We start from the raw sequence: 23,876 nt of genomic DNA, 5'->3' as shown, positions 1-23,876 counted from the left end.
TGTTGGGGGCTTAAGAAAACAGGATTTTGGAGCTAGGGCTCATTCTAAGAACAAAAACCGTCAGGCCTGATGCGGGGTTTAGATTATAGAATGATAGAGCTGTGGGGGATTTAGAAAATAGAATATTAAATCCTCACTGCCCAACAAGAAAAAAAAAAGGAAAAAGAAAAAAAAAGGAAAATAGAATATTAAAGTTGGGAGGGGCTCAAAGAACACAAAATATATCAGAGCTTATAGGGGGCTTAGAATATAGAATGCTGGAGCTGAGGGGGGGCTTAGTAAATAGAATATTAGAACTTGGAGGGCTCAAGGAAGAAAAAATGTCAGTGCAGTTAAGGTATGTAGAATATAGAATGTTAGAGCTGTTGGGGGCTTAGAAAATAAAACTTTAGAGATGGGGGCAGTCTAAGAACAAAAAATGTCAGGCCTGATAGGGGGCTTAGGAAATAGAATATTAGAGCTGGGGAGGTTGGGGGTGGGATCCAAGAACACAAAATGTCAGAGTTGATAGGGGGTTTAGATTATAGAATGATAGAGCTTTTGAGGATTTAGAAAATAGAATATTAAATAGAATGTCAGAATATTAAATAGAATTTTAGAACTGGGGGGTGTCTAAGAACAAAAAATGGCAGTCCTGCTGGGGGCTTAGAATATAGAATTTTAGAGCTGAGGGGAGATTAGAAAATAGAATATTGGAGCTGGGAGGGGTCTAAACAAAAAATGTCTGGGTAGATAAGGTGTTTAGAATATAGAATGTTAGAGTTGTTGGGGGCTTAAGAAAATAGAATTTTGGAGCTAGGGCTCATTCTAAGAACAAAAACTGTCAGGCCTGATGCGGGGTTTAGATTATAGAATGATAGAGCTGTGGAGGATTTAGAAAATAGAATATTAAATCCCCACTGCCCAACCAAAAAAAAAAAAAAGAAAATAGAATATTAGAGCTGGGAGGGGATCAAAGAACAAAAAATATCAGAGCTGATAGGGGGCTTAGAATATAGAATGTTAGAGCTGAGGGGGGCTTAGTAAATAGAATATTAAACCCTCGTTGCCCAGTCAAAAAAAAAAAGAACAGAAAAAAAATTTAAAAAAAAAAGGAAAATAGAATATTAGAGCTGGGAGAGGTCTAGAAACACCAAATGTCAGAGCAGACAGGGGGTTTAGAATATAGAATGTTAGAGCTGAGGAGGGAATAGTAAATAGAATATCAGAACTTGGAGGGGTCAAAAAATAAAAAAAAAATATCAGGGCAGACAAGGTGTTTAGAATATAGAATGTTAGAGCTGTTGGGGGCTTAGAAAATAGAATTTTAGAGCTAGGGGGATGGTCTAAGAAGAAAAAATGTCAGGCCTGATGGGGGGTTAGATTATAGAATGATAGAACCGTGGGGGATTTAGAAAATAGAATATTAAATACTCACGGCCCAACCAAAAAAATAAAATAAAATAAAATAGGATATTAGACCTGGGAGGGGTTTAAGAACACAAAATGTCAGAGCTGATAGGGGGTTTAGAATATTGAATGTTAGAGCTGAGGGGGGCTTAGTAAATACAATATTAGACCTTGGAGGGCTCATGGAAGAAAAATTGTCAGTGCAGGTAAGGTGTTTAGAATATAGAATGTTAGAGCTGTTGGGGGCTTAGAAAATAGAATTTTAGGACTGAGGGGGGGGGTCAGAGAAGAAAAAATATCAGTGCAGATAAGGTGTTTAGAATATAGAATGTTAGAGCTTTTGGGGACTTAGAAAATAGAATTTTAGAGCTGGGGAGGTGGGGGTGGGATCCAAGAACACAAAATGTCAGAGCTGATAGGGGGTTTAGATTATAGAATGATAGAGGTGTTGGGGATTTAGAAAATAGAATGTTAAATAAAATGTTAGAATATTAAATAGAATTTTAGACCTGGGGTGGGGGTGTCTAAGAACAAAAAATGGCAGTCCTGCTGGGGGCTTAGAATATAGAATTTTAGAGCTGGGGGGGGGGCTTAGAAAATAGAATATTGGAGCTGGGAAGGGTCTAAGACCAAAAATTGTCTGGGTACATGAGGTGTTTAGAAAGAATATAGAATGTTAGAGTTGTTGGGGGCTTAGAAAATAGAATTTTAGGACTGAGGGGGTGTCAGAGAAGAAAAAATATCAGCGCAGATAAGGTGTTTAGAATATAGAATGTTAGAGCTTTTGGGGACTTAGAAAATAGAATTTTAGAGCTGGGGAGGTTGGGGGTGGGATCCAAGAACACAAAATGTCAGAATTGTTAGGGGGTTTGGATTATAGAATGATAGAGCTGTTGGGGAGTTGGAAAATAGAATATTAAATAGAATGTAAGACCTTGGGGGGGGTCTAAGAACAAAAAATTGCAGTCCTGATGGGGGCTTAGAATATAGAATTTTAGAGCTGAGGGGGGAGTAGAAAATAGGATATTGGAGCTGGGGGAGTCTAAGAACAAAAAATGTCTGGGTAGATAAGGTATTTGGAATATAGAATGTTAGAGTTGTTGGCGGCTTAGAAAATAGAATTTTAGAGCTGGGGGGGGGCAGTCTAAGAACAAAAAATTTCAGGCCTGATAGGGGGTTTAGATTATAGAATGATAGAGCTTTGGGAGATTTAGAAAATAGAATATTAAATCCTCACTGCCCTACCAAAAGAAAAGAAAAGAAAAAAGAACAATATTTTTAAAAAATAAAATAGAATATTAGAGGTGGGAGGGGATCAAAGAACGCAAAATGTCAGGGCTGATAGTAGGCTTAGAATGTAGAATGTTAGAGCTCTGGGGGACTTAGTAAACAGAATATTAGAACTTGGAGGGGTCAAAGAAGAAAACATATCAGGGCAGACAAGGTGTTTAGAATATAGAATGTTAGAGTTATTGGGGGCTTAGAAAATAGAATTTTAGAGCTAGGGGGGTGGTCTAAGAACAAAAAATGTCAGGCCTGATAGGAGGTTTACATTATAGAATGATAGAGCTTTGGGGGATTTAGAAAATAGAATATTAAATCATCACTGCCCAACCAAAAAAAAGAAAAGAAAATAGAATATTAGAGATGGGAAGGGTCTAAGAACACAAAATGTCAGAGCTGATAGGGGGCTTAGAATATTGACTATTAGACATGACGGGGGCTTAATAAATGGAATATTACACCCACATTGCCCAACCAAAAAGAAAAAAAAAGTAAAAAGAAAGAAAAAAGAAAATAATTTTTAAAAATAGAAAATAGAATATTAGACCTGGGAGGTGTCTTAGAACACCAAAAGTCAGAGCTGATAGGCGGCTTAGAATATAGAATGTTAGAGCTTTTGGGGCCTTAGAAAATAGAATTTTAGAGCTAGGGAGGTGGTCTAAGAACAAATAATGTCAGGCCTTATAGGGGGTTTAGATTATAGAACGATAGAGCTGTGGGGGATTTGGAAAATAGAATATTAAATCCTCACTGCCCAACCCCCAAAAAGAAACGAAAAGAAAAAAGAAAAAATTAAAAAAAAGGAAAATAGAGTATTAGAGCTGGGAGGGGTCTAAGAACACAAAATGTCACAGCTGATAGGGGGCTTAGAAAATAAAATGTTAGAGCTGAGGTGATCTTAGTAAATAGAATATTAAACCCTCATTACCAAAAAAAAAGGAACAGAAAAAATAAAAAAAGAAAAAAAAAGAAAATAGAATATTAGAGCATGGAGGGGCCTTAGAACACCAAATGTCAGGGGGCTTAGAATATAGAATGTTAAAGTCGAGGGGGGCTTAGTAAATAGAATTTTAGGACTGAGGGGGGTCAGAGAAGAAAAATTGTCAGTGCAGATAAGGTGTTTAGAATATAGAATGTTAGAGCTTTTGGAGACTTAGAAAATAGAATTTTAGAGCTAGGGGGGTGGTCTAAGAACACAAAATGTCAGGCTTGATAGGGGGCTTAGAAAATAGAATTTTAGAGCTGGCGGGTGATCCAAGAACACAAAATGTCAGGTCTGATAGGGGGTTTAGATTATAGAATGATAGAGTTGTTGGGGATTTAGAAAATAGAATATTAAACCCTCACTGCCCAACCAAAAAAAAAATTAAAAAGAAAATAAAAAATTTAAAAAAAGAATATTAGAGCTGGGAGGGGTCTAAGAAAACAAAATGTCAGAGCTGATAGGGGCTTAGACTATAGAATGTTAGAGCTGAGGGGGGCTTAGTAAATTGAATATTAGAACTTGGAGGGATCAAAGAAGAAAAAATGTTAGGGCAGATAACGTGTTTAGAATATAGAATGTTAGAGTTGTTGGGGGCTTAGAAAATTGAATTTTAGAACTGAGGTGGGGGTTGAAGAACAAAAATTGACAGTCCTGATGGGGGCTTAGAATATAGAATTTTAGAGCTGGGTGGGGATTAGAAAATAGAATATTGGAGCTGGGAGGGGTCTAAGAACAAAAAATGTCTGGGTAGATAAGGTGTTTAGAATATAGAATGTTAGAGCTTTTGGGGGCTTAGAAAAAAAAATTAGAGCTAGGGGGTGGTCTAAGAACAAAAAATGTCAGGCCTGATAGGGGGTTTAGATTATAGAACGACAGAGCTTTGGGAGATTTAGAAAATAGAATATTAAATCCTCACTGCCCAACCAAAAAATGAAAAGAAAAAGAAAAGACAAGGAAAAACATGTTTAAAAAAAGGAAAAGAGTATTAGAGTTGGGAGGGGTTTAATAACACAAAATGTCACGGCTGATGGGGGCTTAAAAATAAAATGTTAGAGCTGAGGGGAGCTTAGTAAATAGAATATTAAACCCTCATTACCCAACCAAAAAAAAAAGGAACAGAAAAAAATTTAAAAAAAAAAGAAAATAGAATATTAGAGCTTGGAGGGGCCTTAGAACACCAAATGTCAGGGGGCTTAGAATATAGAATGTTAGAGCTGAGGGGGGCTTAGTAAATAGAATTTTAGGACTGAGGGGGGTCAGAGAAGAAAAAAATGTCAGTGCAGATAAGGTGTTTAGAATATAGAATGTTAGAGCTTTTGGGGACTTAGAAAATAGAATTTTAGAGCTGGGGGTTGATCCAAGAACACAAAATGTCAGAGCTGATAGGCTGTTTAGATTATAGAATGATAGAGCTTTTGGTGATTTACAAAATAGAATATTAAACCCTCACTGCCCAACCAAAAAAAATTTAAAAAACAAAAGAAAAAAGGAAAAAAAATTTAAAAAGAAAATAGAATATTAGAGCTGGGAGGGGTCTAAGAACACAAAATGTCAGAGCTGATTGGGGCTTAGAATATAGAATGTTAGAGCTAAGGGGGGCTTAGTAAACAGAATATTAGAACTTGGAGGAGTCAAAGAAGAAAAAATATCAGGGCAGATAAGGTGTTTAGAATATAGAGTGTTAAAGTTGTTGGGGGATTAGAAAACAGAATTTTATGGCAAATTGCTCCAGTATCTTTGCCAAGAAAACGGCAAATCGGTTCAAGAAGAGTCAGACGTGACTGAAAAACAACTGAACAACAATAATTATTTTAAAAGTAAGTTACGTGTTAAATTTATTATATATGTAGTCAAAGGAAAATTAAGTTGGGTATAGTAGAGAACCATGATTCTATGTACAGTCTTTTTGTTGCTGTTGTTGTTTGTCATCATCTGGAAAAGCTAATTTTATTTGGGGTTCGTTAAATTCTGATTAAAGATACATCTATTTTAAAATGAACAAAAATAAAAAGAAAATAGAATTTTAGAACGGAAGGTGGGGATCAAAGAAAAAAAATATCAGGGCAGATAAGTTGTTTAGAATATAGAATGTTAGGGGGCAGCTAGGTGGCACAGTGGATAAAGCACCAGCCCTGGATTCAGGAGTACCTGAGTTCAAATCTGGCCTCAGACACTTGACACTTAGTAGTTGTGTGACCCTGCACAAGTCACTTAACCCTCGTTGCCCCACCCCCAAAAAAGAATATAGAATGTTAGAGCTGTGGGGGGCTTAGAAAATAGAATTTTAGAGCTAGGGGGGCAGTCTAAGAACAAAGAATGTCAGGCCTGATACGGGGCTTAGAATATAGGATGTTAGAGCTGTGGGGGACTTAGAAAATAGAATATTAAACCCTCATTGCCCAACCAAAGGAAAAAAAAGAAAAAAGAAAATAATTAAAAAAAAAGAAAATAGCATATTAGAGCCAGGAGGGGTCTAAGAACACCAAATGTCAGAGCTTCTGAGCTTTTCGATACCACAACTATAGTTCTTCTGCCCCAATTAAAGATTGTTATTGATTGTTTCCTTAATTTCTAGGTTTGCATATAGGGGCTCTTTTGGGATTTGAGGACTCTGTGTCCAGCCAGCCACTGTTTTTGACCTCTGGATGCTGGGAACCAGCAGGAATCTTATGTGTTCCAGTGTGGACTCAAATTCGGAGGCCTGGCCTGGGTAAGGGTCTCTCAAATTCAGAACTCGCTTCCTTTTCTCATGAGTTCCTAATTGGGGGTCTGGTTATGTCCATGGATGACTATGTAATGGGTCCGTTCTGACAGGTCCCCCAAAAGGGGATGGCTGCAGGTTTTTATGGACCACGTGTGGCCACTCTGACAGGTCCTGGAAAGGACGGCTGCCGGGTTTTGTTTTCAAATCATGTACTACATGATTGCAAGTGGTAGCAGCATTCAAGTCTGACCCACAACATTGATGGCCACAGTGGGGTCATTCCTTTTTGAGTTTACTCTTGATTCTGCCAGTCCAAAAGTTAAAGGCCCTGAGTGGGACTTTTTTTCTTTCTCCTTTTTCAATGGCATTTTGAATCAATTAAGTGAGAATCTGAATCTGAACCCTCCTCCCTTTAAAAAAAAGGGAGGGGAGGAAAATAGAATTTTTGATAAGACATTTTGTCCCTCAGAAAAAGGTCTAATTTTTTAAGGAAAAAAAAGAGACCAATTGATCTGGCTCAAATTAATATGTCTTTGAAGGTAGAGGAGGACTTAATTTGTGCATGCCAAATTATTATTTTTTTTTTGGTGGGGCAATGAGGGTTAAGTGACTTGCTCAGGGTCACACAGCTAGTAAGTGTCAATTGTCTGAGGCCAGATTTGAACTCAGGTCCTCCTGAATCCAGGGCTGCTGCTTTATCCACTGTGTCACCTAGTTGCCCCATGGCAAATTTTCTTAAGAATATTTACCATTGTTTAATGTTTTTGTGTCTGTACTTGTAGAATACTACTTGTGTTAAAATGTTGTTTATATGTATGTGTGAGTCCTTTATTTTGCACTTGGTTAGCAATCCTCTTTGCTACTCAAAGTAGAATTGTCAGAAAGGTAATTTACACAGAGAGGCAGTTAGAGAGACTATAGCTTGATTTTATTTTTACTTGTTTTTAAGAAATTTGTTAAAACTTTAGTTGAGAATTGATCTTCAATATTAGATAGTTTAAATCCAGCTTTTATGAACCCCAAAATCAAGGTTAATCGGGTTCTTTTTAAATTTGGGGAACTATCTGGCTTCTCAGTCTTCAGTGCTTATCACCATTTAAAAACGAGTTTATTGGGGGCAGCTATGTGGCACAGTGGATAAAGCATTGACCTTGGATTCAGGAGGACCTGAGTTCAAATCCAGCCTCAGACACTTGACACTTACTAGCTGTGTGACCCTGGGCAAGTCACTTAACCCTTCCTGCCCTGCAAACCCCCCCCAAAAAAAAAACGCAAAATGAGTTTATTGATAATAATTGATAATATTAAGCTTCAGATAAATTGAGAATTTTACCATATGGAAATAGTTCCAGTTATAACTGAATTCTATTTGTCTTATTTTAAGTGAAATATGCCTTCTACTAAGATGTGTAGGTTTTTAAAGTTGGTTTATTTTGAGATTTGCATTAAGATAAAGTGTTTAAAAATTTGGATCTGGAAATTTGTTCATTGCATGATCTTAAAGCAAGTTACTTTAGTTTACTAATTTGTAATGTGGATATTTGGTAACTATAGAGTATTCTTTTGGGCTTATAAATTGTTATAAGTACAACTGTTAAAAGAATGTCAAAAGGGGCAGCTAGATGGCGCAGTGGATAGAGCACCGGCCCTGGAGTCAGGAGTACCCGAGTTCAAATCCGGCCTCAGACACTTAACACTTACTAGCTGTGTGACCCTGGGCAAGTCACTTAACCCTAATTGCCTCACTAAAAAAACAAACAAACAAAAAAAGAATGTCAAATACTTGAAACTTTGTTTAGAAATGCAGTATTACTGTGAATTCACAAAGAGGTGATCTCAAAGTCTTTGTTCAAGTTTTTCCTCTGGGATTCGCCCTATCTAGGTTTAATGAATGTATGACTCTGGGAAAATTCACTTGGCTTCTAGCAAGAACATATTTTAAAATTCTGAAACCTGGAGGTTTCCCTAATATGCCAGAGAAACTTGTTCCATTTAGCAGTGGTGCTGTTTCATCGTTTTTCTCAATAGCTCTGTTAAGCAGTTACTGTTGAAATAATTACGCACATAAATAATGGTTAATAGTTAATAACTTTTTAAAAACTTTGCTAAACTTTTACTGTTTTCTTTCTTCAAGCTTCATAGGTATTTTCAAGTTTTCATACTCCTAGCAATTCAAATATTATGATGGCTTTTATGTTTAATAACTTTTCTGTTTTTTGTTTTTTGCCGGGCAATGGGGGTTAAGTGACTTGCCCAGGGTCACACAGCTGGTAAGTGTCAAGTGTCTGAGGCCAGATTTGAACTCAGGTACTCCTGAATCCAGGGCCGGTGCTTTATCCACTGCGCCACCTAGCCGCCCCCTAATAACTTTTAATTGATAGATGTTTGAGTAAGTTTTATTTCAAAATAGGACATTCAACTGGAATCTGTTTTACTATCTGGTTTTTGTTAAAACATTTATGCTGTTTTAACCTTTCTCTTTCCCTTAATATTCTATTTCATTGCAAGGATTACAAACTTCCATAGCATTCATCTACTTTTTAAATGTTGTTCTAACTATTAATGGTATTTTTAGGCAAAAAGTGTGAATTATCAGAACCAACCTTAATGAGGTATAGTCTATTTTTTTCCTGAAAGATAGGATTACTGTTACAATTAATTTCTAATGAAAATGTAAAAAGATGGGGGCAGCTAGATGGCGCAGTGGTTAAAGTGCCGGCCCTAGAGTCAGGAGTACCTGAGTTCAAATCCGGCCTCAGACACTTGACACTTACTAGCTGTGTGACCCTGGGCAAGTCACTTAACCCCCATTGCCTACCAAAAAATAATTAAAAAGTAAAAAGATGCGCCTCCCTACCTTCTAGGCCATGACTTTCACCAGATATATAGAACTCTATTTAATTCTCTCCCCATAATGATATCCAGCTCTCCCTCTTTCTGTAAAGCTCTCTACATTCCCCCATACCCTGACAGCTCTTGTCTTAATCTGCTCTTCCCCACCCCTAGAAATCCCATCGGGTTAACTCTTCTAACATTGTAAAGGTTCTTAGTGTCTCTCCAATCCAGATTCCCTTGGACCCTCTAAATCTCTTCCTTGAGTCTCACAGTATTTCCTTTCTAGAGGCAATTGAAGGCATTAGGCTTCTCATTAAGGACTACCTATCGCCTGGTCTTTTAGTTCCCTACACTAGGTTCTGGTCCTTCTTTGTGAGCTCATGGTATTGCTTGTCCATGACCTGAGCAGTGAATGTTCCTGTGATTCCTAGAGCATCTGTGGTCCCTAATGCCTATACTCTCCTGAATATAATTTCCCATGATTCCACTATTTTTACCTTTGATTTCTCTAGTGCCTTTTTCAGTGGATCCTTTGGTGTGAATTGCCAGTTTTTACTTTGTTACTTTACCTTTACCTGGGAGGGCCTGCAGTACACTTGGACTGTTCTGCCTCCTACTTTTCACAAATTTTAAAAGCAGACCTTGCTACCTTAAGTTGCCTATAGGCTCCACCCTCTCCAGTATGTGGATGAGTTATTCCTTTGCTCCCTGGATCTCCAATTTTCAAAAGCTGACTCCATTGTTCTCACCTCATGCCATAAAGTATCTTGTTCTCAGGTTTTAAGTTTTTAGGACATCTGATATTAGACAATAGTCTCTGTCTTGAAGGATTAGAGATCTCTATAACCCAAAACTGAGATAGAAACCCCGGATTATTCCTGATATATTGCTGGTTCCTGTCTCAAATGATGCTGGGTATGCTATCACCACCACAGAAGAGGTTATTGACCCCTTCCTTTGGTTTCCTCAGCACAAGAGGCTGAATTTGAAGTCCTGATTGGAGCTTGTGAATTAGAAAGAGGAAAACTAATGACCATTTTTTACTGGATACCAGGTATGTGTTGGGGATTTCAGGATGTTATGGAAATATAAAGGGTTCCCGATGTCTTCTGGCAGTCCCACATATCTAGAGATTGCTTGACTCCCTTTTGTCGCTAGCAGCAGTGATTGTTAAAATGCCAGGACACTCCCGTGAAGATTCTCCCCATGCCTGGGTTAATGCCCTTGCTGACCTACATGCCAAGCAGGTTGCTCAGGAAACCCCACTCCCTATTAGTCTGTCTTCCATTACATCCCCTGGACCTGGCCCCAAGTTAACATTGACCCCAGGAAAGCTTGCTGTAGTCCAAAGGACCATGTCCTTTCCCTTATAGGACAGGCAAAGCCTAGAAGGGTGTAAAAAGGATAAAAACTCTGGGCTCTGGTATGGACCAAATGGATGCCCAGTCCTTCCCAACTCTTTCCATTGACCTATGATGGAATACCTTCACTCTTGAAGTCACTGGAGTCCTGACAAACTGCTTAGGTTAGGCCGCAAATACTGGTGGTAAAATTGAGATAAGCTGCATGCGGCATTTATCTACAATGTGAGATCTGTCTTAAATATAATGTAAGCAAGCCCTTAAAACTTACCCCTAGGAAATTTCCTTCACCCCTTTTTAGATCTGGCAGATTGATTTTATTCAACTTCCGCCCTTTTCTAGTTATAAGTTTGTTTTATGGTTTGCATGTTCTCCCATTGGGTAGAAGCTTTCCCTTATAGGAAAGCTATTGTAACAGCTGTAGCCAAGCACTTATCAGAAAAGATTTTTCCCACCTGGGGAATTCCTAATGAAGTTCACATTGATTGAGGTACTTCTTTTACTGGTTCAGTTGTCTCCCAGTTGTTAGCTTCCTGGCCAGTACTTCAGCATTTACACTATGCTTACCACTCCCAATCCTCAGGTTTGGTAAAACTTACCATTGGGATCATTAAGGTTCAGCTTGGAAAGTTTATGGGTGATTTGAATTTACTACCATGGCCAAAAGCCCTTCCCCTAGTTCTTCTGAACCTTAGGGTACCCATTCTCTTTCACCTTTTGAAATCATCTCTGGGTGTCCTCTGCCTCTCTTTTTTCCCTCAAGTGACTCCCTCTCCATTAAGGTCTCCCTTCTGTCCTATTGTGAAAGACTCACCCAAACTCTTCATCACCTTAATCACCTTGTCTCTCAGTTATTTTCTAGTTGCTCAATCTTAATTCAGTCTAACCTACAGTTGGAACCTGGAGACTGGGTCTACTGGAAAAGGATTCCCTTCCAAGTGCTGTTGACCAACCCCCTTGGCTGCATAAACTGAAAGGAAGTGACAGCTGGATCCACTTATCACATCTGAAGAAGACTCCAGTGCCTGAATGAACAGCCAGACATACTGCCAGCAATACCAAACTTCATCTGACCAGGAAAAAGAAGCAGACGGCATCAGTGTAGACTGCTGTCCCAAGATGCCTGGAAGTGGCCTGAGAATGCTGTTTCAAGCCCCAAGACTATTTTTGGTCATCTACGAATCCCAGAATTCATCTTGACCAAGAGGAGGAAATGATAACTACAAAATTTACTTAGAACTGATTCCCCATCCAGTGTCCCCTACCCCGGCAGGTGAATTGCCTGGGCCTACCCAATCTTTTGTCAATCCCATACTCTTGATGGACTTATGGATCCTCCCCCAAGCAAAATGATCCCTGCCTTACTCCCTGGACTTTATATGTAAAAAGGGTCCATCTACATTAAGTAGTTTCTATTTAGAGTTAGTAGCATCTAGCAGTTCTATTGTTTCTTTTGCTAAAGGTTCGTTTGCATTAAGTAGTTGTACATGACTCTGGAGCAATCTTTTGGTTCCCTTTTTGTTCTGTTACCCCATAAAAACCCTGTCCTCAGTTCCCATCTTTGGGTATTCCTAGCTTCTGAGCTTTGCAATACCAGGAGCCCTGATTAAAGACCTTATTTCTCCTATATTGATTGTTTCCTTAATTTCCAGGTTAACAGAATGTTAGAGCTGTTGGGGGCTTAGAAAATAGAATGTTAGAGCTGGAGGGGGGTTTAAGAAGAAAAAATGTCAGTCCTGATAGGGGGCTAAGAATATAGAATGTTAGAGCTGAGGGGGGCTTAGAAAATAGAATATTGGAGCTGGGGGGCGGGATCGAAGAAAACAAAATGTCAGAGGTGATAGGGGTTTTAGAATATAGAATCATAGAGCTGTGGGGGATTTAGAAAATAGAATATTAAACCCTCATTGCCCAACCAAAAGAGAAAAAAATAAAAAAAAAAAGAAAATAGAATATTAGAGCTGGGAGGGGTCTAAGAACACAAAATGTCTGGGCTTATAGGTTGTTTAGAATATGGAATGTTAGAGCTGTTGGGGACTTAGAAAAGAGAATATTAAACCCTCATTGGCCATCCTAACATAAATAAATAAATAAAAAGAAAAAAAAGTTTTAAAAAAAAGAAAATAGAATATTAGATCTGGGGAGGGGTCTAAGAACAAAAATTGTCAGGCTTATAGGGTGTTTAGAATATAGAATGTTGGAGTTATGGGGACTTAGAAAATAGAATTTTACAGGGGGGTGTCTTAGAACACAAAATTTCAGAGCTGATGGGGGCCTAGAATATAGAATGTTAGAGCTGAGGGGGGCTTAGAAAATAGAATCATAGAGCTGTGGGGGACTTAGAAAATAGGATATTAAACCCTTATTGCCCAACCAAAAGAAAAAAAAAGAAAAAAGAAAAAAATTTTAAAAAAGAAAATAGAATATTAGAGCTGGGAGGGGTCTAAGAACACAAAATGTCAGAGCTGATGGGGGCCTAGAATATAGAATGTTAGAGCAGAGGGGGGCTTAGAAAATAGAATTTAGAACTGGGGGGGTCTAAGAACAAAAAATGTAAGGGCTGATGGGGGTTTAGAATGTATTATGTTTGAGGTTGGAGGGGCCTTAGAACTTAGAAAGTTTGAGTTACAGGGGTCAAAGAGCACAGAATGACAGAGGTAGGAGAAGCTATAGCACAAAAAATGTCAGAGCTGAGAGGGGGCTTAGAATATAGAACAGAATTTTAGAAATGGGAGGGGCCTTAAAACCTAGAATGTAAGAGCTGGGAGGGGTCTAAGAACACAGAATGTCCCAGCTGATAGGGGGCTTAGAATATAGAATGTTAGAACTGAGGGGGTTTAAGGGGACAAGACTTAGACCCTCTCTTCTAGGTTATGCATGTTCCCTTGCCAGTCTCTCATTCAACCTTGTCCTTTCCCCCTTGTCTCAAACTCACGTTTCTGGATTTGTAGTTCTGTTGTCCTCTCTTTCACAAGCTGTCCACCATCAGGGGCATTCCAGGTTACTTGGCATACATATCGACCCCTGTCATCCATCTCCAAGGTTTCCAGCGATAGGGACACATCTCCAGGGGTCTCTCTGCTCACCTGCAGTCGACCTCTGTACTTGGCCTGTTGAATGTGGTCCCCAGAAAAATCCCGCAAAAAGATGGTGATGGGGTCACCATCCTGCCGTACCAACCACTTCACTACGATTTGTGTGTAACCTTCCATGGGGCGGTAGGTGCAGGCGATGTTGAGATTCCCTTTCCAGGGGCCAATCATCTTGAGAGGCCCATCCAACGTGGGGACAGCTGGGAGATGGGGTATAGAAATGATTATAATAATACTACCCAACATTCCTCTAATGCATTATCGTTCCCTGTTATACCTTGTAAATGGCGAAAGTGAGGACCAGAGAGACTGTGATCTACCCTAAGTCACACAGCTAATGACAGCTGGGAGTAGGCCTAGTCTCTTTCCACTATGCCACTTGGCTTTTTCAGTGTTTGCCTATTATTCTCCTAGGAACCAGGAAAGCCCAGGCAAGAACTTTAGTCAACTCCACCCTTCAGACTTTCTATTCTCTCTTCCCTCTCCCCATCTCAAACCTCACTTTCTCTGTGATGGCTTAAGAGAACTGAGAATCAACCATCCAAGACCTGAAGAGTGATTGACTTTTTGAGAATGACCAAGAGCTGGTAAATGATGGCCAGGAGGAGAAGAGCTTGGGGCAACCCAGCAGGTGTGAACTTTAACTGAGTTGCTGGTCCCCATGGTTCTCTTCACCATTATCCTCCCCACTGCCTTCTTCACCCCTGCCCCCATTCCAGCCATTCACAGTTTCTTCAATAGCCAATATCCTTCTCTCCTGGCTATCACCAAGGAGTGAAAGCCATGACGACCAAAGCAGTAGGGACTCCCTCCCTCCGACTTCATAGGGTCGCCAGAGCTGGAAGGGACATCAGATGCCACCTAGTCTGACCCCTCATTTTACAGAGGAAGAAACTGAGGAGAAGGGAGGGGAGGGGAGTCATCCAATGTAGGCTCCTAGATCTAGAGCCGGAGGGAATCTCTGAGGCCATATAGACTGATTCCTTCATTTTACAGAGGGAGAAACTGAGGCCCAGGGAAGGGAAGGGATTTTCCCAAGGTCCTGGCAGGAGAGCCTGATTATCTTGTGGCAACCTGTGGCTCTGTACCAAATGACATTCTCTCCCCTAGATCAGTCAATCAATCAACAAACATTTAGTGAGGAACTACCTTGTGTGTCTGGCACTGTCCTAGGTGCTGGAAATACAAAAACCAGAAATAGAACTGACAGTCACCTTCTCTTAGAGCAGTGACCTAGAACCAGGACTGAGCTCGGGAGCAACTGTAAGGATTAAGCAATGCTCCTAACCTTACTGGAAATCTGGGCAGGATAAAACCATTTCAGGGAAACAGCCACTGGGCCTGCTGCCTCCCTCCATGATCCTACCTTCTAAGGTCCTTGGCTCTGTCCTTCCCTGTTCTAAGATCCCTACCACCCCTGACACTACAATCTAAGGCCCTTCTAGGCTCTGATGTTCTGTATTCTAATGTTCCAGTTAGCTCTGACGTTCTAAGCTCTAAGGCCCTAGTCAGCTCTAGGGCCCTTCTAGCCAAACTATATGGGGAGAAAGCGTAGTTTAAAGAAAGGTGGACTTGTATATGGAATATGTACATTTTTGTTGTTGCTACTGCTATTCAGTTGTTTCAGTTGTGTCTGACTGACTCTTTGACTCTTTGGGGGTTTTCTTGGCAAAGATCCTTGAGTGGTTTGCCATTTACTTCTCCAGCTCATTTGACAGATGAGGAACTGAGGCAAGCAAGGTTAAGTGACTTGTCTAGGGTCACACAGCTAGGAAGTGTCTGAGGCCAGATTGGAACTCAGAAAGATGAGTCTTCCTGACTCCAGGCCGAGTGCTCTATCCATTGTGCTACCTAGCGGCCCAGAATGTTATTAACTATTTATTAAAGTAATTATTTTTTTTAGTGAGGCAATTGGGGGTTAAGTGAGTTGCCCAGGGTCACACAGCTAGTGAGTATTAAGTGTCTGAGGCCGAATTTGAACTCAGGTCCTCCTGAATCCAGGGCTGGTGCTTTATCCACTGTACCACCTAGCTGCCCCCAGTAATTATTTTTAAAATGTAAAAAAATTAAAGAGAAGTAAGGTTGGAAAGTGTCCGGGTCTCCCTTTCTGCAGGTCTTCTTACTCTGGAGACCCATGGGGATCAATTATTGGCCCAGAGCAGGTCCTTTTCTCAGAACAGGCCCAGATAAGGGCAGGAAGGGGCAGCCCCAGAGATAGGAAGGCCAGCAGAGGGGATGTAGTCAAGGGTCTGCTTCTTTTTCATTACTTTGCCCTGGGTGTGGAGTCCTTGATTTCAATAAAAGACCAAGAAGAGTACAAAGGACAGGTGATGGGTCCCACAGGGCTCAAGGCCAGCCCTGCTATAGGGTGGCCGTATGTGGCACCTGTCTGAACCTACCTTATAAAAGGCAGATAATAATGTTGGCATTCCCTATGGCACAAATGTGGTCTGGGGAGAGCCTGGGGAAAACTGTAGGCTCTTTGACCCAGGACTAACCATTGCTGGACAATTGCTAGAAATATGGGAGGGCACCTCCATCCATCCCCAGCCTGCCAGGAAGACCTAACAATGGATTCCTTTTTGTTCACCCTTTTCTACCACCCAGTGAAGCCCCACAGTCTTCACAACAGCTCCCAAATGCCCTACTGTTCCCTCTTTATCAAAATGTCCATTTACAATGATAAATGATGGAATGGCAGAACTAGGAGGGATCTTAGAACTTGGAATGGCAGCACTGGGGGCCGCTTAGAACATAGAACACACAAAGTCAGATCTGGAAGGGACCTTATGAACCAATCAGTCCAACGGAGGTCCTCTAACTGGAGAATTTTAGAGATGAGGAAACTGAGGCACAGAGGGACCTTGTCTAAGTCCAAGTAGGTAATAAAAACAACTGGAACTACAGCTTAAAGTCTTCAGACCTCCCAGTGATGCTACAGAATTCATCACCACCTGTGTGTCAATGACAGCTAACAGCTTCAAATGTTAGCCCTGTTGGGGGATTGTTTTTTTTTTTTAACAGGGATCACGGCCTTTGTTAAAGGGATGAAACTCCAGTGGGTCAATTTCCCACATCGGGAATACGGAGAGGCACGGAGACCTTTCAGAATCTCCTGAAAGCTCAACATTTTGGGAGGCTCAGTGGGCTCTGAATCAAGAAGATTCTGCTCAAGTCCCATCTTTAACTCCTCTTGACACTGAGTGACCCTGCACAAGTTACTCAACCTCTCTGTGCTCTAGGAAACTCGGCAAGACTCAGAGTTTCAGAGAAGGTGCTGACTTGCTTTAACGGAAGGAGCTTCCTCCCCCGGGAGTTCCATATAGCAATAACAACCTACTTCTAAGATCATAGCTGGCCAAGGAGGGTCCTTGGGGGTCATGGAGTCCAAGCCCCCTTTTTCCAGAGGAAACAGAACCGAGGTGACTTGGCCACCATCACACAGCTCCAAGTCTGAGATGCTATCACATCCAATCCCTATCCCTAAGGGGTCACCCAGTCTGCCTAGGACTAAATAGTAGTCTTAATAATGTTCAGAGGAGGAAACTGAGGCCCAGGGAGGGGAAGGAATTTGCCCAAAGTCCCACAGTCAATGAGTAGTAAAGCTGAGCTTTCATTCTAGGTCTTTGGCCCCCAATCTCTGGATCTTTCCATAGGCAGCTCCAGCAGTGACTTAGAACATTATTAAAATGACCAGCTAGCCCCAGAAGCCGGCCCAAATGGTACCTCCTCCCCATTTCTAGATGGAAAAGCATCCAGGCCAGGAGGGCATGGCCCCAGAGCCCCTTGGCACCTGAGACCCTTCTCCCGGCACCAGGTATGGTGTTCTTTGCCCCAGACCACACCCCCGGAGGCTCAGCTCTTGTTTCAGGGTTGCTGGATGGCTCCTTGGTGCCCGCTTCCCTTTCCAGAGGATTCCCTGTGCCGAAGAGCTGGCCCAGTGAGAACAGAGCACCCAGGACCCCACCTGGCCACCCCGATGCCGGCACGCCTAGCGGGGCCCCTAGCCCAGCACTTACCGTTCAGATGGACTGAGAGGTGGGCCAGGAGAGCCACCCCCAGGAACAGCGCCATGGCATTCATAGCCCACAGCTGCCTTCTTCCTCCTGGTGCCGATGAGTCCAAAGCCGGCGTCTGGTACCTCGCCAGCTCTCCTTCCTTCCCTATTATCTCTCACTCAGTTCCCAGTCCCACTGCCTATCTTCCTAGGTTGAGTCATAAGGGTGCGTGGGGGGGGAGCGAGTTAGCCCTGGGGTTGAGGGAGGCAGCTCTGAGTTGGAGGCCATCCCCTCCCTCCTCCCCCTCCGGGGTATTGACTTTCTTTGAAACAAAGCTCAGTAGTCTTTGAACTCCTGGGCCAATGGGTCGATGCTTGTTCTGGGGCCCCGTACGGGGCCCAGGAGGTGGTAGTTGACCTGAGTTAGGAAAGACCCTGAAGGACCTGGAGGAGTCGGGATGGCCAAATAGAAAAGGAACAGGGGTCAAACCTCTGCTAGCCCAGGGCTACCTTCCTTATCAGCAGATGCCACTAACCTTCATGTGCCTGGTCCATCCCTCCTGGCTACTCGATACTCATGGGGTGGGGGCAGCTAGGTGGCACAGTGGATAGAGCACTGGCCCTGAAGTTGGGAGGACCTGAATACAAATCTTACCTCAGACACTTGCTAGCTGTGTGAACCTGAGCAAGTCACTTCACCCCAGTTGTCTCAAACATCCGGGGCCAACTCCAGTCATCCTGATATATGTCTTGCCAATGGACCCAGATGACTCTGGAAGAGAGATTGAGACAGGTGACATTGCACAGCCCTCCCTCACCTAAATCCAGTTCACTGCAAGTCATGACATCACCTCCCATGTTGTGGTCTTCTTCAAGAATGAAGGACTGGGGGGCACCTAGGTGGTGCTGCAGTGGATAAAGCACCGGCCCTGGATTTAGGAGGACCTGAGTTCAAATCCAGCCTCAGATACTTGACACTTACTAGCTATGTGACCCTGGGCAAGTCACTTAACCCTCATTGCCCTGCAAAAGGAAAAAAGAGAATGAAGGACAAATAGCAATACCAGCAGGGAGAATATGGGTCTCTGGATTTCAGGATCTCTCTTGCTTCTCCTAAACCCTGGCAGATCTTTGAGGAATTCACTTAAAGAGGCCAAAGTCTCTTACTGCACCATGGGCTGTCTCCCTTCACTTGCCCCTGGACCCAGATGGCTCTGGAGGAGAGTGAGGCTGGTAACTTTGCACAGCCCTTCCTCACTGAAATCCAATTCACTGTTGAGTCCTAATGTAATGGTCCTCTTCCAAAATGAAGGACAAACAACAATCTCAAATGCAACCTCCACCTCCTTTGACTAAATAACAACAAAGACAAAGTAAAAAGAATAATAGGTGCTAGGGCTGCACTTTCACTGGTATGGGGAATTCCCAGAGGAGAAGTGGTGGAGAATGAGTCCCTCCATCTTCTCTGGGACACCGAGGAATGAAGAGACTTAGCCAAGGTCATACAACCAATATGTGTCAGAGACAAGATTTGAACCCTCTTCTCTCTGATTCCAAGGCCAGCTCTCTCCTATCATGTTAAGAGAATTGTTATCACCAATAATGATAACTTGGAATGAAAAGACCTCAAGATATAGAGCCCTACTGTTAGAAAACAAAATCAGGTGAGAGCGGGAAAATACCTGTGTGTCACCCCCATTGTCCCTTCTACTCCAGGGGTCACTAGTCTCTTGTCTTTGTATGGCCAGGGTTTATCACAGTGCCTGGCACATAGTAGGTGCTTAATGCTGACTGATTGATTGATTGTCCCAAGATACTTTTGTCCAGCCTACCAAAACTATCGTCCTGCATCTCAATACTATTTTTCAATTCTTAAAAATCAGTTACTTTTTCACTCTGGAATAAGACTTTACCAAACACTGAACATTAAGAATAGCAGGGCTGCAACTCATCCCGAGTGGAAGATCGATTGCGTAAAGATGAAGATTCATTCTTGTCTATTTTCAAATGGTGAAAGGAAAGCAATCATTACAACAATGGCCAGGATTTCTATAGCACCTTCCAACTCACAAAATCCCTCAACATCTCATTTGAGTCTGCCAACTGTCCAGTGGTAGACACTTCAGACATGATTATGCCCAATTTACAGAGGAAGAAACTGAAACCCAGAGAGGTTAAGTGCTTTCCCCACTATCACATAGCTAATAGGGAGGATGTCAAAGTCTTACTGTTTACTAGCTATGAGATCTCAGACGGGAGAAAGACCACTGACCCTGAAATCACAAGAAGTGGGTTTGAATGATGCTTATGTCCATATGACTCTACACAAGTCACTTCCCCTCTGGGTCTCAGTTTCTCATCTATAAAATATATAATCTGTATAAATATAAATATATTATATAAATATTTATATGCAAGACATGTCATATACATGGGCGATATATAATTCTATATCACATATAATATATGTATATGATAGAAATATCATATAGACATATCCAATATAAAATAAATAATACTCAGGGCGGCTAGGTGGCGCAGTGGATAAAGCACCGGCCCTGGATTCAGGAGTACCTGAGTTCAAATCCGGCCTCAGACACTTGACACTTACTAGCTGTGTGACCCTGGGCAAGTCACTTAACCTCCATTGCCCCACAATAAATAAATAAATAAATAAAGAAATAAAGAAATAAAGAAATAAAGAAATAAAGAAATAAAGAAATAAATAAAGAAATAAATAAATAAATAAATAAATAATACTAACTCACATTTCTATAATGCTTACTGTGTGCCAGGCACTATCTCATCTGATTCTCACAACAACACTAGGAGGTAGATGCCACTATGATCCCCATATTACAGTTGTGAAAGCTGAGGCAAATAGAAGTTAAGTGACTTGCCCCTCTAGAGTTTCACAGATACTAAGGGTCTGAGGTTGGATTTGAACTTATTTCTTCCTGACTCCAAGCCCAGTGTTTTACCCGTTGTGCCATCTAGTCACCCCACAAATAAGGTATTGTATTGGGTGGTCTCTGAAGTTCCTTCGATCTCTAGATGTATGTGAAACTTTGGGCAAGTCCTTTCCTCTAATCCTGTGCCTCAGTTTCCTCATTTGTAAGATGATAGGGTTGGACTGAATGACCCATTTGGTCCCTTCCCAGGGAGAAGTGGACCAATGGGAGCCAACTCCAGAAACAGCCTCATAACAACCATTGGTCCCAACGTCCCTCTTCCTGGTGCCTATTAACCCAGCCTTTGGAACCTGCCTGGCCCTGTGCTCTGAAGATCCATGTTTTCCTTAAGAAACAACACTAGATGGGGAAGCTAGGTGGTGCAGTGGATAAAGCACCGGCCCTGAATTCAGGAGGACCTGCGTTCAAATCTGGCCTCAGACACTTGACACTTACTAGCTGTGTGACCCTGGGCAAGTCACTTAACCCCAATTGCCTCAGCAAGAAAAGAAAAAGAAAAAAGAAACAACACTAGACCCAGAATAGGGAAAGATCTGGATTTGAGTGTCAGCTTGGTCACCTTCCAGCCCTGCGATCACATCCAGGCCACTTAACCTAAATAGCAGGCTGCTCAGCCGGAGAATGGGGCTAATAAGGCTAGGCTCCCCTCCCTTGAGGCAGGGTGACCAAGAGAGCTGGCCTCCCAACCAGGAAGACCTGGGTTCGAATCCTGTCTCTGAAACACAATGGCTGTGGGGCCCTGGGAAAGCCCATGGTCTCTCTCTGAGCCTCAGGACCCTCACTGCTCAAATGGTCCAAACAATACTTGTCTTGCCTCCCTCACAGAAGGCTTATGAGACAAGAATTTTGTAGACGCTTAAGCATAGGAAAAAGATGCATTTTTTCTTGCAGTAGCCGCTCACGTTTCTGCATCCCTTGACAGTTAACAAGGGACTTTCTGTCCAACATCTCGGTGCTAATCTGGGAGCTCTTTTTGGTGCGTTCTTCTACTTTTTATTTTATTTATTTATTTTTTTGGCAGTCTGGGGAATTCTAGGGCCCCTTCCCAGAATCAGGTTTTTAAATACATAAAAAACATGCGTAGGCTCCCCGAGGTCATCAGGGTTTTTTTTTTCCTTGAAATACAGTTATCAAGATCCCTTTTGAAAAACAAGTCCATGGACTCCAGGTTAAGAACCCCGGGCTTACATGAAGCAGGTTTGATCTCAGGGACTACCCCAAAATCAACAGTGTTGGGGTTTGGACTACTCCCACCCAGAGTTTACTCTGGGAAATCACAGAATCTAGCTCAAATATGGATTCTGAGTGTCACACATGTGGGTAAAAGGGGACCCAACTCTCAAGGCAAAATGAATATATCGGTGCCATAGGACTGGTCTGCCTGGTGGTAGAGGAATGCAAATACAAAGTCATATAAGTACCAGTCAATGGAACTGTCCTCCTTCTATCTTGAGTCCCACCTTCCCCCAGGGCCCTCAAGTCCTGTAGAGTCAGAGCACTACCCTATGGGTTGGACACCTTCTAGATGGAAAAAAACATTGGTTTTGGGGGCGGCTAGGTGGCGCAGTGGATAAAGCACCGGCCCTGGAGTCAGGAGTACCTGAGTTCAAATCCGGCCTCAGACACTTGAAACTTACTAGCTGTGTGACCCTGGGCAAGTCACTTAACCCCCATTGCCCTGCCCCCCCAAAAAGACCCATTGGTTTTGAAACTGCATTCAATACTTGGGTGAGACCCTAGGGGTTGGAGTCTCCTCCCCCCCCAAAAAAGAGAGATGTACCTAGTTGAGAGATAGATGACCTCCTGACCTGCCTGTTCGATTTTATTCCAGGAAGCCATTGTGACACCCAAGGAGATGGCACTTCACTAAGGTATTTGGATTCATGCCCCCCAAGGAGAAAAAACTTGGGCATTTCTTTTTCTTTTTTTTTTTTTTGCAGGGCAATAAGGGTTAAGTGACTTGCCCAGAGTCACACAGCTAGTAAGTGTCAAGTGTCTGAGACTGGATTTGAACTGAGGTCCTCCTGAATCCAGGGCCTGTGCTTTATCCACTCTGCCACCGAGTTGCCCCTAAAATTTATTTATTTATTTTTATTTTTTGGTGGGGCAATGAGGGTTAAGTGACTTGCCCAGGGTCACAAAGCTAGTAAGTGTCAAGTGTCTGAGGCCAGATTTGAACTCAGGTCCTCCTGAATCCAGGGCAGGTGCTTTATCTACTGCAGCGCCACCTAGCTGTCCCCAACTTGGGCGTTTCTAAGAGGTCTCATTGGACCATCAGTGTCTAAATAACATATGGTGATGGCAGAGGACCTCATCTGGTCTTTTCCTCCCCAGTATGATGATTGATCCCAGTGCATCAGGAATCATAGATTTCATCTTCTCTATCCAAGAGGTTTGGGCTGCTCAGGAGCTCCCCTTCTCTTGGTAAAACATTAGATTCCTAAACTCTTGCGCTAGGCAGGAAACCCAAGTGGGGCACTGCCTGGGACCTCCCTGTTCCTGTATCTAAGGTGACTGTGACTCAAGATCTCTCGCCACTCTGGCTATCTGGGATCATAGAGCTGAATAGGACCTGAGAGGCCATGGCTTCCAACCCCCTCATTTTACAGATGAGGAAACTGAGGCACATGGAGGTTACAGCTAGGTAGTCAGTAAGGACAGGGTTTGAATGCAGTTCTTTGTGTCTCCAAGTTCAGTGCCCTATTCAATCTATCATGCTACCTCTCAAAAGAGTTCCCCTCTCCATGGTAATTATGGCTCAGGTTGGAAAGTTACTTTGCCACCTCTCCCAAGGCTAAGGCCAGAAGCTACCCAGGGGTGCACATCAAGAGTTTCTGGGTACAGCTAGGTGGCACAGTGGATAAAGCACCGGCCCCAGATTCAGGAGGACCTGAATTCAAATCTGGCCTCAGACACTTGACACTTACTAGCTGTGTGACCCTGGGCAAGTCACTTAACCCTCATTGCCCTGGACCAGAGCATGATCATAGGACTAGAAGGTGGTTAAGTTGGCATCCAGACCCATGTGTCTCCCTACTCTAAGTCATTGGAGAACAGGATGGGCCTTACCTAGAGGCTGCCTATGGGAAGGGTTGCCCAGTTCTTTCCATGAGACCTCTGCTTTTTACTTTCCCCTATAAAAAGGTCCCTTGGAAGTGGGCGGGGCAGCTAGGTGGTACAGTGGATAAAGCACTGGCCCTGGATTCAGGAGTACCTGAGTTCAAGTCTGGCCTTAGACACTTGACTGTGTGACCCTG

At 42.4% G+C, this 23,876-nt stretch overlaps 1 protein-coding gene across 2 annotated transcripts in view; it reads right to left on the bottom strand.

Moving 5' to 3' along the window:
- The window catches only part of VSIG4 (V-set and immunoglobulin domain containing 4), a 42,337-nt gene extending 24,380 nt beyond the window's left edge, over window positions 1-17,957 (bottom strand). Inside the window, exons 1-2 of one of the 2 annotated variants that reach the window (XM_043974946.1) lie at window positions 17,670-17,957; window positions 13,494-13,850 (exon numbers count right to left, since the gene is read on the bottom strand). In XM_043974946.1, the coding sequence (XP_043830881.1) occupies window positions 13,494-13,850; window positions 17,670-17,733 (421 nt within the window). In that variant the 5' untranslated portion in view covers window positions 17,734-17,957. The remainder of the gene's footprint in view (window positions 1-13,493; window positions 13,851-17,669) is intronic. The other variant, XM_043974947.1, reaches the window with a different exon arrangement.
- Between the last annotated feature and the right edge of the window lie 5,919 nt (window positions 17,958-23,876).

The sequence above is a fragment of the Dromiciops gliroides genome, chromosome X (assembly GCF_019393635.1).
Source record: "Dromiciops gliroides isolate mDroGli1 chromosome X, mDroGli1.pri, whole genome shotgun sequence".
Taxonomy (NCBI): Eukaryota; Metazoa; Chordata; class Mammalia; order Microbiotheria; family Microbiotheriidae; genus Dromiciops; species Dromiciops gliroides.
Note: the sequence above shows the minus strand (reverse complement) of the source record. Positions and strands in the feature narration are given on the sequence as shown.